The sequence below is a fragment of the Octopus bimaculoides genome, chromosome 5, assembly GCF_001194135.2.
Source record: "Octopus bimaculoides isolate UCB-OBI-ISO-001 chromosome 5, ASM119413v2, whole genome shotgun sequence".
Lineage (NCBI taxonomy): Eukaryota > Metazoa > Mollusca > Cephalopoda > Octopoda > Octopodidae > Octopus > Octopus bimaculoides.
The window spans coordinates 51,245,680-51,265,783 of record NC_068985.1 but is presented as its reverse complement, the minus strand read 5'-3'; the positions used below and the strand labels follow the sequence as shown (position 1 = coordinate 51,265,783).

General features: G+C 35.5%; 1 protein-coding gene across 4 annotated transcripts in view; it reads left to right on the top strand.

Annotated features, from left to right (window-relative positions):
• Positions 1-20,104, top strand: part of LOC106879154 (myb-like protein U) — a 196,385-nt gene that overhangs the window by 126,294 nt on the left and 49,987 nt on the right. For 3 of the 4 annotated variants that reach the window (XM_052968384.1, XM_052968381.1, XM_052968382.1), the window contains exons 7-8: positions 422-530; positions 10,804-10,833. In XM_052968384.1, coding sequence (XP_052824344.1) covers positions 422-530; positions 10,804-10,833 — 139 coding nt within the window. The remainder of the gene's footprint in view (positions 1-421; positions 531-10,803; positions 10,834-20,104) is intronic. The other variant, XM_052968383.1, reaches the window with a different exon arrangement.

Here is a 20,104-nt window from a genome sequence, read left to right as displayed (position 1 = left end):
ATATATATATATGTATACATACACACATATATTTGTGGTTGTTTATGTGTGTCTGTATGTATTGAATAATACAGTTATGGAATTATGGAGACTCACATACAGAGCTTCAAGTTTTTGTATTAATCATATGATAATTGCTACATTCCTTCAGCTGGTGCCTGCAATACTATCAATCACAAACATCAAAAATCCTGTAGTGACATTGACACAGAAACTTGAAGTCTTGTATGTGAGTCTCCTCATACCTGAATCATTCTATAAATACAGTCCTCTATTTCCAAGAATATTGAGGCTGACCTCTTTTGTTATCACAAGAGGTTTGTCTTTAGGTATCTATATGTATGTATCTATAAACATATGAGATTCACAAATTATATATGTGTATTCACTTATTCTTTTTCCCCATCTGTTATTGTTGCAGCATTCTTCCAGGGACCAACTCTTCTGGTATTTGTTGTCTGCGTTGTTGCCATCATAGCCTTTCTTGGAATCACCCTTGTCATTTGTCTGCTGACCAGATATTTCAACAAGTGAGTTTTTCATATATATATATATATATATATATATATATATATATATTGCATATACTTTCATATTTTATATATACATCGTTTTTGTATACATTCACTTACACAGATATTCAGTTTTATATACATTCATTTGTATATATGCATTCATATTTAATATACATTCAGTTATACATAAATTCATGTTTTATTCTTCAAATAGCTTTATATCTGGATTATTTTTTTCTTCAAAGGAAATGTATTCATACACACTCAATCAAAATACATGTTCTCACACACACACACACACACAGACGTACACATATATACCCATATAAACACACATTAGTATTATTATTATTATGCATAGCCTAGTGGTTAGCGTATTGCAATCATTATTGCAAAATTGTGGATTCAATTACTACACTGGGTGGTACATTGTGTTCTTGAACAAAACACTACATCTCGCATTGCTCTGTGATCACTTTAACACCTGATGCATGGCACACAGTGCACCTGTTCAAGCAACGTCTATTCGATGGAGGGAGTGAGCTAATGTACAGCACATACATTTTATCACTATTCTTCTATTCTTTTATTTGTTTCAGTCATTTGACTGCGGCCATGCTGGAGCACCGCCTATAGTCGAGCAAATCGACCCCAGGACTTATTCTTTGTAAGCCTAATACTTATTCTATCGGTTTCTCTTGCCGAACCGCTAAGTGATGGGAATGTAAACACACCAGCATTGGTTGTCAAGTGATGTTGGTGGGAATAAACACAGACACACAAACACATATATATATACGACGGGCTTCTTTCAGTTTCTTTCTACCAAATCCACTCACAAGGCTTTGGTCGGCCCGAGGCTATAGTATTTACTTGTGTTCATAAAAGTAGGACTGTAGAATATTTTGTGTTATAGAGAATGTAAACACATCATCACTGTAAATAATCACATGTGCACATGCACACTCATGCACTTATATACATCTAGCATGGAAAAGGGGATGTAAAATCATGATATATGTGTGTGTGTGTGTGTATGTCTATATACACACATATACACAATATTGGATGCAGCAAAAAATTTCCCAGAGTCACCATTCTTGATAAACATTCCAACATCAAACATAGAGTGTGCAATGGTCCAAATGATGATGATGACAAAAGAAAAACAGTAAAACAACACTTACCTGAAGACACCATTATCACCTGCCAAACATCATTAGTGCCACACCAATGGGCATGTAAAATATGGGAGGATTTTCTGCTTCACCCTATACATATATGAATACATATATATCATTCATCTTTTGCTTGTTTCAGTTTTTAGACTGTGGCCATGGTGGGGCACTGCCTTGAATAATTTTTAGCTGAGGGAATCAACTCCAGGCATTATTTTTAAGCCTGGTACTTTATTCTGTTGATCGTTGTTGCCAAACTGCCAAGTTACAGGGACGTAAACGCACTAACATTAGTTGTCAAGTGGTGGTAGGACACACACACACACACACATGACAGGCTTCTTTTGGTTTCCATCTACCAAATCCACTCACACAGCTTTGGTTGGCCTGGAGCTATAGTAAAAAACATTTGCTCAGTTGGCATATGGCTTTTGAGCCATTTCAAGTCTTCTTATTTCAGCCATATATAGAAGCTGGCTTTGTCAACTCTCTCCTGTATCTTCCTTATTACTTTTCTCTATTCTGTGCTTGAAACTGCAAATCTTCTTTTAAATAACATCACCATTTTCCTTTCAATGGAGCCTCTAGCCCCCACTGCCAGGTGGTAATACTTCCCTGCACTCTTTGATTAATTTCTCATGCCTCCTCTCCTTCCTTTGCTCTGCATTAGTGATATTTTCTTTTCATGACACTGTCAGTTCTAGCAAAATTCCAATTTTTTGGTCTGTATTCCATAGGATTAAGTCCGGTCTTTTTGTTGTCTTTATGAATGGACACATTAATAAGCTTTCCAAATCCATGGCCAGCTCCCAGTATCCCTTCTATCTTTCATTTGTCTCGTATGCTTTTTTTGAAGGCTTGGTCTTATTTCCTTTTCCCTCTTTCTGGAAGCGTATCCTTCCGCATTTTTCCACTTTTGGGTACTCACTCCTATTATATCCCTCAATTTTCTCCTTGAGTGCTGTGGTTGTGATGTCTTGTATATCCATCTAGTGCTAGCCTGAAGTTTGACAGAACATGTCCCACTGTCACTTTTACTCCGCATCTACATTCATCAGTCATTTGTAGGTTCCACTGGACTAAATTGGCCGGTGAATGCAAAATGTCGACGGTAGACTTAATCAGGAAGGATGTTTTTGTTTGTTCTTTTCATGAGATTCTGCAACTGACCACATATTCCTGCCATCTCAGACACTGTCTCTGTTGACTATGTTGCACCAAATGTACATTTAGCCTTTCTTTTTCCTTCTTTCTCACTTCATGTACCATTGCCTCTTTCATCCCTTTTACTCTGCTCATGCAAAATGATTTGAAATTTTGCAACCCTAGACTGGCTCTTGCTTCTTGTGTCTCTCCGACTATATCGGCATGCCTTAACTTTCTGATCACACTGTTTACTGCTTCTTTCGCTTTCCATTTCCTCCCTGTTCATACCTCTGGATGGTTTTCTTAGATGTTCTCATCTTTTGAATACCTTAGCATCATTACTATTCTCACCTTTCCTGCCTTATATTCTCACCTTTCCTGCCTTATATTCGTCACTGATTGATGTTATCAGTAGTTGCAGCACAGGTTTTCCATATAGTGTAGTTATATTCAGTGGTTTTGGAAGACCAAGCCATTTTCTGATAAACACACTGCATCTTTGTTCCATCCCTTCTACTCTAATTGAGGCTATTTCACACATTTTCAATGGCCACATTATCCTTGAGTACAGTCCAAATTGCAGTATCCAGCATTTGAATTTCCCCAGAATGTTGTCCTGTCAATTGCCTTTAGTCCCTGTTCCATTAAATCATGTTTCCTTGCTTTGCTTCTTATCATTTAATAAATTTCTGTACCATTTGCCGAGATTTTCGACTGGTGGATCTTTCACTGTTGGTATTTCTTCGCCTCCTATCCTGAACTTCACTTCTTTTTGGACTCCTTTCACAAATGCCACACTTTGAGATTTCTTGGCTTTGAATTTCATTCTTACCCATCCTATTAGCTTCTCCAACCGTTCTAACATTCCATCTGCTGCTTCTCTATTTTCTGACAATACAGTAATATTGTCCATAAAAGCCCTTAATGGTGTCTAGTAACATCTCCATGATTGCATCCAGTTGCAATACCTTTAAGTGTTTTAAGTGCCAGCTAGCCTCATCTGGCGACGGTATTTCCCAGTTAAGCTGGCTTTGTCAATGGCCTTCTGTATCTTCCTTATTACTTTATGTGTGTGTATGTGTGTACAGTTGGTATTGATTGTCAGAGGAAAGAGTACTTAGTACCATAATAGAAAATAGTAATATTTTTTTTTATCTAGGTTAAGTAAGTTTGTTGCTATTCTGGAGTTTTTTCACCTGTGCATTCACGGGGTCATCATGCAAGTTAAAACTTACCAGATTGATAAACTTGTATATGCATTCTAAAGTAACAAGAGATTGACTTAACCAAAATAAAAAATGATATGTATGTATGTATGTATGAATGTATGTCATTATTCGGTTTTATTTCAAGATTTCTTGCCAATAGAGAAAGGGTTGGTTTCTAACCTAGATCCAAAGCTACTTCATTGGAATTTCAACATCAACAACAAGGTATTTTTGTATCTATGTGTGTATTTATGTAAATGTGCAGACTTGTATGTTTTGTTTTATGTATGTCTTCTCGTGCATATACTTGCATATCTAGACATGCTCATATATATATAAATGATAAATTTCTGGGAAGTTTTACAGATTTTTACAGTTCCAGTGATGGCTTTGACTTGTAGTCTTCAAATCAGCTTTCTTCTTTCTGGTTTTGAGAAGCCTAATTTTTCAAGATTGTTATTTAGGCAGTGTGTTAAATATCCCAGTGCCCATGCATGTATGTATAGACAGATAGATAATTGTACATATATATGCACCTTAATACATATTTGTAAATGTCTGTCTGTCTATGTGTACTCATTTTACTCATTACAAAAGGTATGCCCACACATCTGTATATTAGTAACCCAGATCTCATGCTGGAGCTTTTCCTTAACATTTATTTAGATCAAGGGTTGGCCAACTTCTTATATCATCGATCCTCTTTGTGGAATCATTGATAACTTATTGCCCCCATTCTGACCCCCATTATTTAAACTTTCAAAAATAAAACATATACTTTAAAAATTTCCTCATTATAAACAATAATTCCTTCATTCTTTTGTGTCATTACCATTTTTTAATAAGCAATATTTAAAGAAATTTAATGAAAATACTTAATGAAATTAATGAAGAACAATAAAAATTTGGTGATATTATATTGATATATTTGGAATATTTAATGTGGAAAGTGTTTGGTGAACACTTGTTGTGCATTGATATTTGGCTGGAAATTAATGAGTTTTAGCCTTAAATGACTGCACTGTCCAGGATTTATTTCACTAATAATTCACTCAAAATCGTTTCTGATGTTTATTAATTGCTAGGATAGCCACCTAGACCCACCTAGGGGTCAATATTGATTGACAATCGCTTTGCCAACCCTTGATTTAGATCTGTACACACCATAGGTCTTTAAATTCCATTCTAGAATATTCTTAATATTACTATACATTACTATCCCTTACTTCTTATTTTCTCTTTCTTCAGATAGTCACTCACTTCTGCTGCAAGTGATATTTCTAACCAGTACTTCTACCAACTATTGTGGGTTTTTTTCCTGAGGATAGTCGCTTAATTCTGCCACTAGAAATATTTCTATCCAAACTCCCATTCCAATGTCTTAACACATTTTCAGTTTAAGATAATATTCTTTTTAAAAATTGATTCTGTAATTATTACATTGTTTACTTATTTTAGTTCCATATTCAACTGATAATTCATTATGTAATACTTTTATTATATCTTTCCAATTCTTTTTTTTTTTAATATCAGATGTGAGAAACTTGTTCTCTTGAAATATTTCTATTTTTATTCACTTAAGTAACTAGCAAAACCTAAATTTATTTGTAACCTAAAAATTTCTAAGATAACAGCAAATATATATGTGTCAGCTATGCAAGTATTATGAAAATGTTATTCATTGAAAAGTTTCTTTATTCAATCATTTTCATTCCATTTTTCAAAGATCGTTCTTTTAGATACAGAAAACATCTAAAAGGAGACGATGCTGCTTCATTCACCTTCAGTGAATACAGTTTTGATTAGAAAGAATTGATGACATCAGATGTTATCCAATGATCAGTGGGTGTTTTCACACTGAGTTGCAACACCCTCCTATTGGTGGCCAAATCACTGCTCTTCATTTCCTCCTGGGGTCTCCTCTCTCTTACTCCATGACTACTGTCCTTTCTCTTTGCAATCCTGCAGATGGCTCTGGTATTCAGCACCTTTGATTGCACCTTTCTTCCTATGTGATTGTAAGCTTTACTCTTTTGCTTCAGTCATTTGACTACAGTCATGCTGGAGCACTGCCTCAAAGGGTTTTACTCAAAGAAATTGACCCCTGGATTTATTCTTTGTAAGCCTAATACTTATTCTAAAGGTCTCTTTTGCCAAACCACTAAGTTATGGCAACATAAACACACCAGCATCGGTTGTCAAGTGATGACAGGGGGGAAAACACACACACACACATAAATATATTATCATCATCATTTAACGTCCATTTTTCCAAGCTGGCATGGGTTGGACAGTTTGACTGAAAACTGGGGAGGTGCTCCAGGCTTCAATCTGATTTGGCCTGATTGCTACAGGTGGATGCCCTTTCTAATGCCAACCACTACAAGAGTGTAGTGGGAGCTTTTTATGTGCCACCGGCACAGGTGCCAGTTATAAATCACTGGCATCGGTCATAATTATGATCTCACTTGGCTTGAAAGGTTTTCTCAAGTATGGTAAATTGCCAAAAGTCTCTGCAATACATATATATATATATGTATATATATACATACGACGGACTTCTTTCAGTTTCCATCTACCAAATCTACTCACGAGGATTTGGCTGGCCTGAGGCTATAGAAGACACTTGCCAAAAGTGCTATGCAGGGGGAATGAACTTGGAATGGTATTGTTGTGAGAAGCAAGCTTCTTACCACACAGCCACATCTGCACCTAAAATGATTACGAGCTTGCCAGGATGATCAAGATTATTTTCTTGGCCGTTTCAAACCACAAAACTACATCTAGTCCCAGGATTGCCTGGTTGACCAAAGAAATCTGCAATCTTTCCCTCAGGTCTACCTTCATATCCCATGATTGTGTCACTATTACTAGTCCAAATTTCAAAAACCATTCTTTTTGTAATATTTTCATATTTTCATAGGTGCAGGTGTGGTTGTGTGGTAAGAAACTTGCTTCCCAAATTACATGGTTCCAGGTTCAACCCCACAGCATAGCACCTTCGGCAAGTGTCTTCTATTGCAGCCCCAGGCCAACCAAAGTCTTGAGAGTGGATTTGATAGACAGAAACTGAAAGAAGCTCATCATTTATCACCATCATCATCATTATCATCATTTACTGTCTGTTTTCCATGCTAGCATGAGTAAGACAGTTTGACTGGAGCTGGTAAGCCGGAGAGCTACATCAGGCTCTAGTCTGTTTTGGCTTGGTTTCTATGACGAGATGCTCTTCCTAGCGCCAACCAATCCACAGAGTGACTGGGTGTCTTTTATGTGTCACATGTATAGATGTATGTATATATATATATATATATATACATGTAAGTCTGTATATATATACATGTATGTATGTATATACTGTGTGTGGCTTTGTGTGTTTGTCCCCTGCTCCCTGCTTGACAACTGGTGTTAGTTTGTTTACATCCCTGTAGCTTAGTTGTTTGGCAAACAAAACCAATAAAATAACTACCAGACTTGGGGTGGTCGATTTGATCACCTAAGTCTTCAAAGCACTGCACCAGCATGGCCACAGTGCAACGAGTAAATCAAGTAAAAGGTAAAAGATAAAAGACTGGCATTCATTTCAAATAATTATTTATTTTCATGCTGAGTCTGGGAACATTTTTTATCAAAAATTTTCCAGTTCAGAAAAAAATTCCTAAGGCTTATATTCATTTGCTGATACCCAAGAAGATCCGTCCTCCACAACAGAAGTGTTAAGGCTACTCCCTCTGGTGAAGAGGATTGGCCTACAAGAGTCCTGTGCCAGTGCCACATAAAAAGCATTTGTGTTGGTGCCACATAAAAGTGCTCTTGCCAGTGTCTCATTAAAAGCACCTAGCACACACTGTAAAGTGGTTGATATTAGGAAGAGCATCCAGCTGTTGAAACCAAGCCAAATCAGACTGGAACCTGGTGCTGCTCTTCTGCTTGCTAACTCTGGTCAAATTTTCCACCCTATGCCAGCATGGAAAACAGATGTTAAAGAATGATAATGATGATGCTACAGATTTCTATTAACAATTTGAAATATTTTTCAAGTTCTTTCCCATTTCCTCATTTTGTTAATATTTGAATCTGCTGGAACATATTAAGAATAAATATACAATTCATTGTTCTGACTCTCACTGTTCACCATGCTTATAACGATTTATTATTGGTTGGCAAATATTGGCACAGATCAGTGAACAATTTGTTCACTGAATCTCACTGTTCACCATGTATATAATGATTTATTATTGGTTGGCAAATATTGGCACTGATCAGTGAACAGTTTGTTCACTGAATCTCACTGTTCACCATGTATATAATGATTTATTATTGATTAGCAAATATTGGCACAGATCAGTGAACAGTTTGTTCACTGAATCTCACTGTTCACCATGCATATAATTTATTATTGGTTGGCAAATATTGGCACAGATCAGTGGCTGATGAGGCATAACAATGTCAAAACACTGAATGCCTCTGAATCTCTTGCATTATGAAGACATATTCATCATAAAGGAGAAGTTGTTCTGTTGTAATGAAACACAACAGTGATTAGCATGTTACACATTCAAGTCAGCATGGATGTATTAAGAACTAATATGCAGGCACAGGCATGGCTGTGTGGTAAGAATTTTGCCTCCCAACCGTATGGTTCTGTGTTCAGTCCCACTGCATGACACCTTTGGCAAATATCTTCTACGATAGCCTTGAGTCGACCAAAGCTTTGCGAGTGGATTTGGTAGATGGAAATTGAAAGAAGCCCATTGTATGTGTGTGTGCGCGTGCATCTGTGTTTGTCCTCCACCATCACTTGACAGCTGATGTTGGTGTGTTTATGTCCCCGTAACTTAGCAATTCAGCAAAAGGAACCTGCTAGCGTAAGTACTGAGCTTAAAAAAAAAAAAAGTACTGGAGTCTATTAGTTTAACTAAAATTCTTCAAGGTGGTACCCCAGCATGGCCACAGTCTAATGACTGAAACAAGTAAAAAGGCATTGTATTTAAAAGATAATTTTCTTTGAAAAATCTTTTTGCTTATATGTGTGTATGTATGTGTGTAGATATGTATGTACACATACATCCATACATAAATATATATATATATATACATATATATATATATGTGTGTGTGTGTATGTGTGTGTACACATACATACATAAGTATATATATGTATGTACACATACATACATAAGTATATGTATATATATATATATATACATACATACACACACGTGTGCACTCACATACATACATACATATGTATATATATTCTAACTTTTACTAGTTTCAGCCAATGACACCACCTTTCAATGTGTTTGGGTTTCCTTTTTGTACTGTTTCTGGTGAAGTTGTGATTTGGATGGATCCGCTCTTCTTTGTGCCTTCTGTTACGATGTGGGTTCATGTGAGATTTCAGAGAGAAATTTGTTTGGATGCTCTTTCAAGATCCCCACATCTACACCTTACAAATCTTTGAGCTTGTTTGGCTGGATGTTGAACAATTGTGGCCCCTTGGAACACAAGCTGTTACAATGCTGGGTCCTTATTCAAGATAGAAAAGACAGGTTCTTTGGTATTATGAAGTGCTGTCCAGTTTGGTGGTTGCTATAGTTTTCAATTCCAAAGTTGGGAGCTAGACCTTCCAGGATTGTCCCCTTGTATGTCACTGCATATCTTTCTTGCCTTCTCTCCATGGAGTAGAGCTTCAGTTCTTTTAGCCTCTCCCAGTAGTTTGACCATTTCACTGAGTCAATATTCTTTGTGTAGTGACGCTGGGTTGCCTCAAGTTTGACACTTTATGGTAACCACATTTGAGAGCAGTAACCCAAATGAACCAGAATGAAAGTTCTCCATAAAAGTAGCGAGAGATCTTCTACTGGTTCTGAATAATCTGAGAATCTGTCCAGCTGTTCACCCACACAATATTGACATCTGCGTAATATGCACATGAAATGTTGCAGCATTACTTATATGGGTTCCCAGGTCAGTTACCTATTCTAACTCAGGAATTACACCACCCCAGGTCCTGTGTATTTCAATTGTAGTCTGTTTGTGGGATAACAGTGGAGTGCTTGAAACTTCTCAGCATTCAACTGCATATTATTTTGATCAGCTCATATTTATATTGCATGTAAGTCATTTTGTAGTTCTAGTATGATACATTTGTATCATCAGCATAGCTGATGAGAATGACTAACTGTTTGACTGAGGACATGACCAAGAAAGCCACCACAAACAGTAGTGATCTCGGTACAGTTCCTTGAGGGACTCCACTACAGATAAGTGTCTCCCCAGAACCATTGGCTACAACTGTCTGATTTCTGTCTGTTAAAAAAAGTCATGCCGCCAGTATTACTAACCAAAGTGTCATTAATGAAACTCCATTCAATAGAGTTACCAAAAATGTTCTATCTATACACACACACACACACACACATACACACACACACACCTTCCTACACATACGCACATATATAATTATTTATATATCATAAATATGATCACTATGTCTACTTGAATGCATTGTACCATTCGTTATATCTCTGGAGAAAATAATTATTTTAACTAATCTTTCCTTGATAATGACGTATTGATAAAAGTTTGTATACATTTGTGCATACCTACTTGTGTCTATATGTATGTGTGTGTGTGGGTATGTATGTGTGCATTCATGTGTGTATGCGTGTGCATGTATGTACACCTGCATGTCAATATAATCCTACACCATTAATATATTTAACCAAACTTCCCCTGTTGTAATTGTAGTGACTTCGTAATTAACAGTCGGTGCTACATGTAAGTATGACTCCAATAATGTGCATAACTTGCTCTTGTAGCAACTAGAAAATGACTTTGCTACTAACAAGCGAGTCTCTTAGCTTTTGTTGTTATACTTAGTCTTTAGTATGTCTGAGATGTGTACAAACGTAGACCAGAAAATTAAACCTAAAGATTGTATGTTTAGTTTTAGTACGTCTGTGATATGTACAAACTTAGACCAAATAGCTCGACCTGGTGGTTGTTTAAATTATTCTTTTTAGTACCTCTAAGATGTTTACAAACTTAAACCCAAAATTTAGACCTAGAGGTTATTTATTTAGTCTCTATTGCATTTGAGATGTGTATAAACTTAGACCAAATAGTTAGACCTGGTGGTTGTTTAAATTAGTCTTTTAGTACCTCTAAGATGTTTACAAACTCAAACCAAAAATTTAGACCTAGAGGTTATTTATTTAGTCTCTATTGCATCTGAGATGTATATAAATAGTTAGACTTAGAGTTTATTATTTAATCTTTAGTTCTTCTAAACTATGTACAAACTTCGACAAAATAATTAGACCTGGATGTTATTTATTTAGTTTTTAGTACCTCCAAGATATATATAAACTTAGATGAAATAATTAGACCTAGAGCTTGTTTGTTTAGTCTTTAATGCATATGATATGTGTACAAACTTAGATGAAATAGTTATGCCTAGAGGTTATTATTTAGTCTTTAGTACCTCAATTATGTGCATAATTAGACCTAGATGTTCCTTATTTAATCTTTAGTATCCCTGAAATGTGTACAAATTAGACCAAACAATTAGACCTAGAGGTTGTTTACTACTTTTGAGATGTGTAAAAAATTAGGCCAAATAGTTAGAGCTAGTGGTTGTTATATTTATTTAGTCTTTAGCACCCCTGAGATGTCAACTAATTTAGACCAAGAGGTTGTATAATTTAATTTTTAGCACCTTTGAGATGTGTACAAAGGTAGACCAAGAGGTTGTTATATTTAGTCATTAGTACCTCTGAGAGGTTTGTTTAAATCTGTCTTTGCTACCTCTGAGATGTGTGCAACATTAGACTAAATAGTTAGACATACAGGTTATTATGTTCTGTCTTTTGTTATTGCTGAAATGGCTCTAAATTAGACCAACAAAGTTAGACCAAATAGTGAGACTTGGAGATTATTTATTTAGTCTTTAGTATCTCTGAAATATGTCCAAACTTAGACCAAATAATTAGACCTAGAGGTTGTTATATTTTAGTCTTTAGTATCTCTGTTCAAATGTAGACCAAATACATAGAACTAGGGGTTATTTAAATTAGTCTTTAGTACCTCTGAGATGTGTACAAACTTAGTAAAACTAGACTTGAATGCAAAAGAAAATAACAAAGAAAATGAGCAAAGCTTTTGTTGTTTAAGTGTTTGAAAAAAAATGTCATCTTTATGACTGAGTGTTGTATTTGTAGGGATCATGTGTTGATCCCTCTTCCCGTTCCCTTTTTTGTTCACTTTCCTCTGCTTTTGTTTTTTTTTCAATTTATCCACGTTCAATTTCTGAAAGTTTTACCAGATGTTGTCATTCAGTTAAAGTGCTCTATTTAGACCAAAAATGCATTAACTTCAGTGAAAATATTTAGTAACATTCAACTATTTTTTATCAATCTATTTTTATGAACCTACAGACAACTGGTCACATACCTTCTATAAATAATAATTAGCCATATTTTTTTCTTTTGAAAACATTGAATGCTTGCAAAAAAAAACTAAGGGAGCTAAATCTGTAATTTCTGCCAATCAAAAATGTTCATTTACATGCATTTATAATATTTTATGAAATCCTTTAAACTCTAGCATTTAAACCAGCCATATCTAGCCCCAATATTCTACCTATTTTATGTTCAAACTGGCCAGATCAAACCTCTCACACCTAACCTATATTGACATTCTAAAAATAAACAATTACATCATTGAAATCTCAAAGCTATGAGATAAGGCATGATTGACTTAAAACTGTGGATAAATAAGCATTATATTTGATAATTGAAATGTTAAGGGGTTAAATAGTGGCTTTAAAGTATATATTTCTACTTGAATACAAGGACAGAGAGCTTAAATGTGTTCCTATGGCTATTGTATGACATCTCAACATGTACTAAAATTTCAAATTGGGAGAGAACTGTGATTTTTTTGTATGTGTGTGTTATGGATTTCTTTTTTATAATTCTAAAATACAAGTTTTTGAAATAAAAATTATTAGAAAAATTAGTGTTACTTGTAAAATGACACGTAACTTTGGGAGTAAGCTTTTACTATTATGGGTAAGATTAGGAAATATGGCATACATACATACATACAATAATTGTTATTTAACTTTTATCAAATTTCTTGGTGCTTATACAAAATGAGCAAATTAAAACTAACTTTTTAAGGAAAAATATTTATTACATTAAGTTAAATTAAACAATTTTCTCATTTATATATTTGCAATAAATATGATATTTTTCTAAATTTTATCAACATAATCACATTGTAATTCATTGAAAATCTATCTCTGCAAAAAATGTATAATTTTCAGAAAATATCTCACTATTTCTTTTTCATTTTCTCCCCCCACCTCTCTCTCTCTCTCAGGGGTTCTCGACCATTTTTTATCTGTGGACCCCTTTAATTACTATTTTATTTTATTCTGGTGGACCCCCATAGACATCTGGTGTATAACAACTAGCTTTATAGATACTTCTTTGAAAATTCCTATTTTGTTTTTCACACATTAAATTGTGTAGGTTGAACTATGTAAAATTATTAGAGAGAGAAACCTAGCTGTTCCTTGCAATACATATCAATAAATACACCTAAAGCAAAATATTTTCAGGGGCCCTTAAAATACTATTGTGGGTCCCCAATTTACTATTTTGTTTCTTGGACCCCCTAAAATCTTATATGGACCCTCAGGGGCCATATGGACCCTGGTGAAGAACCACTGCTCTATACGATGTAAAAGTGATTGCAGTAATTAACCAACCAACCAACCAAACAACTAGCCAACATTTAGGCAGTGAGCTGGCAGAATCATTAGCACACTGGACAAAATGCTTAGTGGCATTTTGCCCACCACTATATTATGAGTTCAAATTCCTCTGAGGTTGACTTTGCCTTTCATCCTTTCAGGGTCGATGAAATAAGTACCAGTGAAACACTGGGGTTGATGTAATTGACTAGTCCCCTCCCCCAAACTTCAGGCCTTGTGCCTATTGTGGAAAGGATTATTATATTGAAATTAACCTATTAATGCATAGCGTCCAGAAAAATGGACACGGGAAAAATTACTATTACTTATTTTGTATGTGTGTTTACCTGGTTTGTTTGTATGCAGCTCTTGCTCACTCATAGAGCACTAGTTTAGAGGCAGACTATACCAAAGATAAGCTCAATAGGTAGTTTACTTACCAAGCAATAGTAATTTTTCCTGCATCCATTTTTCTGGATGCTATGCATTAATGGGTTAAGGGCAGTGAGTTGGCAGAATCATGAGTGCATTAAGGCGGTGAGCTGGCAGAAACATTAGTACGCCAGGCGAAATGCTTAGCAGTATTTCGTCTGTTGCTACATTCTGAGTTCAAATTCTGCCGAGGTCGACTTTGCTGTTCATCCTTTCGGGGTCAATTAAATAAGTACCAGTTATGCACTGGGGTTGATATAATTGAGTTAATCTGTTTGTCTGTCCTTGTTTGTCCCCTCTGTGTGTAGCCTCTTGTGGGCAGTAAAGAAATAAGAATCATTAATGCTTTGGAGAAAATGCTTAGTGACATTTCTTCTGATGCTTTATACTCTAAGCTCAAATGCCACTGAGGTCGACTTTGCCTTTCATCCTTTTGAGTTCAATAAAATAAGTACCACTCAAGTACTGGAGTCAATGCAATCAACTGCCCTCAGCTCGAATTCCAAGCCTTGTGACTGTAGTAAAATGAAATTATTATACAGAGATTACTGTAACTAAAATTGACATCAGAATGTTAGATAATTTCTAAAAGTCTTAGATGTGTCCACCAACTATAAACTTACAACAGTAAGTGAATGTTCTAGAAACTGCTGTCAGAAACAATAATACTTCAATAAAGCAATAGTTTAGACTGTTTTCTTCTTATAAATATTATTGTTGAGTTTCCTTAAATAAGCCAAGCTATCAAAACCATTTTAGGTATCTTTTATCATTTACCTGTTTCAGACATTAGATTGTGGCCATGCTGGGGCACTGCCTTGGACTTTTAGTTGAATGAATCAGCTCCAGTACTTATTTTTTAAGCCTGGTACTTATTCTATCAGTCTCTTTTGCCAAACTGCTAAGTTACAGGGACGTAAACATACCCACACTGGTTGTCAAGTTGTAATGGGGAAACAAACACAGACACACACACATAAATATATACACATATATATGTATATGACAGGCTTCTTTCAGTTTCTGTCTACCAAATCCACTCATGGTACTTTGGTTAACCTGAGGCTATAGTAGAAGACACTTGCCCAAGGTGACATGCTGTGGAATTGAACCCAGAACCACATGGTTAGGAAGCAAGTTTCTTACCACACAGTCACTCCTGCATCTTGTTTATGTAGCTAAGGCCTTTTGGGAGAAAGCATTAATGTCAGTGGAATTCAAAATTAACCCTTTTCTTACTGAATTCTTGTTAAAAAACACTATTTTTTCATTAATTTTGTTAACAAGGAAGAATTCAGTAAAATAACTTTATCACTATTAAACTGGAATTTGAAACGTGAATTAATATGCTATTTTTATGGAATATTTTGATTTAGTTTACTTTAAAATAAGAAGTTTGTATCCTAGATCCATGGCTAGTTTTGGGTGATTTGGTATCAAAACAAAACTGACTTGTTTTTATAAATCACAGTTGTGTGGGTGGGGAATTGAATCAAATAAAATTTCAGTATATGTCATTTGATCAATTTGCCTAAATACCTGTATTACAGCAAAAATTTATTCCCAGAAACTTGTATTAAGTATTGATCACTAAAGATTTTGTCTGTCATAAAATTTGTTTCTAAAATCACTTAAATCAATATTTTAGATCAGCATAAAGTCCAGAGTTAGTTCTGTAGTTCCATTTTCGACTCTTTAGCATTCAGATTACTCTGTCAAATTATTTATGCTGATTTATTCACATTGTTTTGAATTAATTATGCATTTTCTCATAGCTTTGAGACTGCAATAATATGAGTGTTTATTTTTAGAAGGAAATTGTAGAATAAGTATGAGAGGTCAGATCCAACCAGTCTGAACATAAGACAGGTAGAATATGGGGGTTGGATATAGCCAGTTTAAATGTTATTGGGTTAATGTTTATTTTCATAAATCGACGTTTTGGATCATCATAAACTCCAAAGTTCTTTAGTATTGTATTCAATGTCTGATTAAGAAAATATAGCTGTCATTGAAAAAAAAAAAGCAAGAATCAAATTAATAATTCTGTAAGTTGTTTTCAATATATTCACAATGAATATCACTTTAATTTTAAAATAGAATTGCTTTAATTAACATTTGTTTCTAGATAAATATTTTCACTCTAGTTGTACATTTATATGATTAAACACAATAGGGACTCTCACATCAGATTTTGAATTCTCGTGGCCTTATGGAACATCTGCAAAGACTTTCTTGGCTCTATACAGAGGTGGCTTGCCATTGTCTTCTACACACACACACACATACACACACACACACACACACACACACACACACACACACATATCATCATCAATGTTTTAACATCCACTTTTCCATGCTCACATAGGTCAGACATATAGTTTTTTTTACTAGCACTGAAGCAACAAGTTTGTTTCACAACTTGAGTTTCACACTACTGCAACCTTCAAACAAAAACTGCAATCCCTAAAATGCCTGATCCAAAACATTGCTTCACTTGAAGTTTGCAGCAGTGTAAAACTCAAATCATAATACAAACTCTCGGCTACAGTTTCAATAAAAAAAAAATGTATATCCTATTGAACAGGTATTGAGCACTCCATTCTCTTTGTTTGGTATAAAGCAACATACGTATATATATATATATAATTGAAAAAATTTGGAGTCAACAAGAAGGAATATGGTTGGACATCTATTTTCAATCACTACAGTTGGAAGTACGTATAATATTACTACTGGATAGCACAGGGTTAAATCTGAAGGTGAATGAGCTTTATACTGTACTCTACTACGTCCTTAACAGAATATACCATAACTATATATCTATAGTAACCTGAGGGTACATTCTGACACCTTATCATCACTGTTTTGTCTCCCTTTCTAGCTGGAGTAGCCATGTATCTCCTCAGCAGCAAGACAAGACACCTGTTCCTGTCTCTATCTCTCTATCATACTTAAGCCTCTGTACACCTACCATAAAGCCACCTTCCCTAATACAACACTCCCACACTGTCAAGAAGTCTTGTGTTGTGAGTTTCTTTGTGATCTCACTGGTGCTGGTGCCACAAAAGAGAAAAGCACCCAGTATGATCCATAAAGTGGTTTGAGTCGGGGAGGGCATCTATCTGTAGAAGCCATACCAAAGCAACACTGGAGCTCAGCTCCATCTTCTGGCTTTGTCAGTTCCTGTGAAATCATCCAATCCATGCCAGCATGGAACTTGGACATCAAATGATGACGATATCCACAATGATGATCATGATGATTGTACTCCATTAAGGAATTCAGTTTTTTTTTCAGATGAAATTACAATTCTAAAATATGAAAAGCAAAACAAAAGAAACTGGAAAAGAAAACTTGAATTTTCGGTGTCTTTTAACCCTTTAAGTATTCAGATTCCTCTGTCAAACAATGCTTATTTATTTAAATTGGTTTGAATTAATCAAGCATTATCTCATGAAGCTTTTGAGATTTCAATGATGTGATGGTATATCTTTAGAATGACATTGTATGGTAAGTGTGAGAGGCTGAATCTAGCTGGTTTGAACATAAACTGTATAGAATATTCAGGTCTGATATAGCAGTCAGTTTAAATGCTAAAGAGTTAATGTTGTAGTCTAAGGTTGTCATCCACCCCACCCCACCCCCTACAACACCCATTGCTTTGTGGGTGAAATTGGGTAGATGGAAATATTGAGGAAGCCTGACCAGAGGAATTGAACCTATAATTCCAAGATTTAACCTTATCACACACTGCATTCCATTGATTACATCTAAGAATTCATGCACATTAAGGGTACATATGTTTTTGGAATACTCAACCACATACATGTGGATGAATCCTTGCATCAGTTTTGACTTACGTAGAGTAGTTATAATAACTGGTGTGATAGTTGTTGTTGATTTCGCTATTGCTGTTGTTTTTGCTGTTGTTTTGACTTGTTTCTTTTTTTTTTGTTGTTACCGTTGTTGTCATCATTGCTATTAATATCATTGTTCTTATTTCAGTAGTTGTTGTCGATGTCATTGTCTCATTTTTGTTGTTTTTTATTGTTTTTGAAAACATGGGATGAGGTGGTGATCTTTAGTTGCTGAGCTCCACAGAGGAGGCATCAACAAGTGACCAAGACTTCTGGCAATTTGCTGTGCTTGAGAAGACACATCAAGCTAAGTGAACTGAGGTCGTTGCCAGTGCTGGTAACACGTAAAAGGCACATGTGCCGGTGAAACATACAGGGTACCCATGCCACTGACATTGTAAAAGGCACCATGCCAGTGAAACCTAAAGGGCACCAGTGCTAGTGACACATAAAAGGCACCCCTACCCGAGGCACATAAAACACCCAGTACACTCTATAAAGTGGTTGGCATTAGGATGGGCATCCAGCCTTAAAAACCCAGCCAAAACTGATGACTGGAGCCAGGTGCTGCTCTCTAGCTTACCAGTCCCGGTCAAAACATCTAACCCATGGAAAATGGACATTAAATGATGTTGTTGTTTTTACTGTTATTGTTTGGCTTATTTTTCTTGTTGTTGTTGCCACCATTGCTACCTTCATTGCCAGTAATGTCATTGTTCTTGTTGCAGTTGTTTTGTAGTTATCATCATTTTTGTTGTTGCAGTCAGTTGCTGTTGTTGTTCTTATTTAACCCCAGGCCAGTCCTAGTTAACCAGACATATTTATGATCACAGACACTTTTCCATTTATGACCATCCAGTATTTTTTTTTTTCTTTTTTCCACAACATAGTGTATCTAAGACTACATTATCCAATGTGTCTTTCCTTTATTCTTAAAATGGGAAGTTGGGTGATTTAAGGCAAGTTTGACGTGTGGCACCTTGGGCAAGTGTCTTCTACTATAACCTCGGGCCGACCAAAGCCTTGTGAGTGGATTTGGTAGACGGAAACTGAAAGAAGCCCGTCGTATATATCTATATATATATACATATATATATATATATGTGTGTGTGTGTGTTTGTGTGTCTGTGTGTCTGTGTTTGTCCCCCCACCATCGCTTGACAACCGATGGTGGTGTGTTTACGTCCCTGTAACTTAGTGGTTCGGCAAAAGAGACCGATAGAATAAGTACTAGGCTTCCAAAGAATAAGTCCTGGGTGACAATTTGCTCGACTAAAGGCGGTGCTCCAGCATGGCCGCAGTCAAATGACTGAAACAAGTAAAAGAGTAAAGAATAGATCAAGAAACCATATAAGGAACTCCCTGATTGGTTCGTGACTCCCACTTGTTGACTCAGACTCTCCTTTGTCTCTTGATATTATTGTTGCTTTTGTTGCTATTATGAGTATTTTTATTGATGTTGTAGTTGTTGTTGTTGTTGCAATCGTTCTTCTTTTCATTGTTCTTCTTGATAATATCACTTAAGTTGTTCTTGTTCTTCATCTTGTTAACCTTGTTAGAGATGCAGTTATCGATATTTTTTGCTCCAACTGTTGTTGTTGTTGTTGTTGTCTTTGCCTTGCTGCTGGTCATGACAATGCTATAGTCACAGTTGTTGTTGTTGTTGCTAATGCTTCCATTGATGTTGCAGTTGTTGATGCATTTCTGCAGCTGAAATTGTTGTTGTTGTTATTAATGCATTTTACTGTTGCAGTTTTTTTTGGTGGTTTCTGTTGTTGCTTTTGTACTGCTGTTGCTGCTTCTGAAGATGCTGTATTAATAACTGTTAAGCTGTAGCAGCAGCAGTAGTAGTAGTAGTAGTAGTTTGTAGCAGTAATTAGCTACTGACATTTAATAATTATAATGAAGTGTTTTGCAATTAGTGTTTTCCAATATATTATGTAGTAATCAACATGCGATTTTACTATTTGGGAGAATGTTGAGCAGTGGGGGG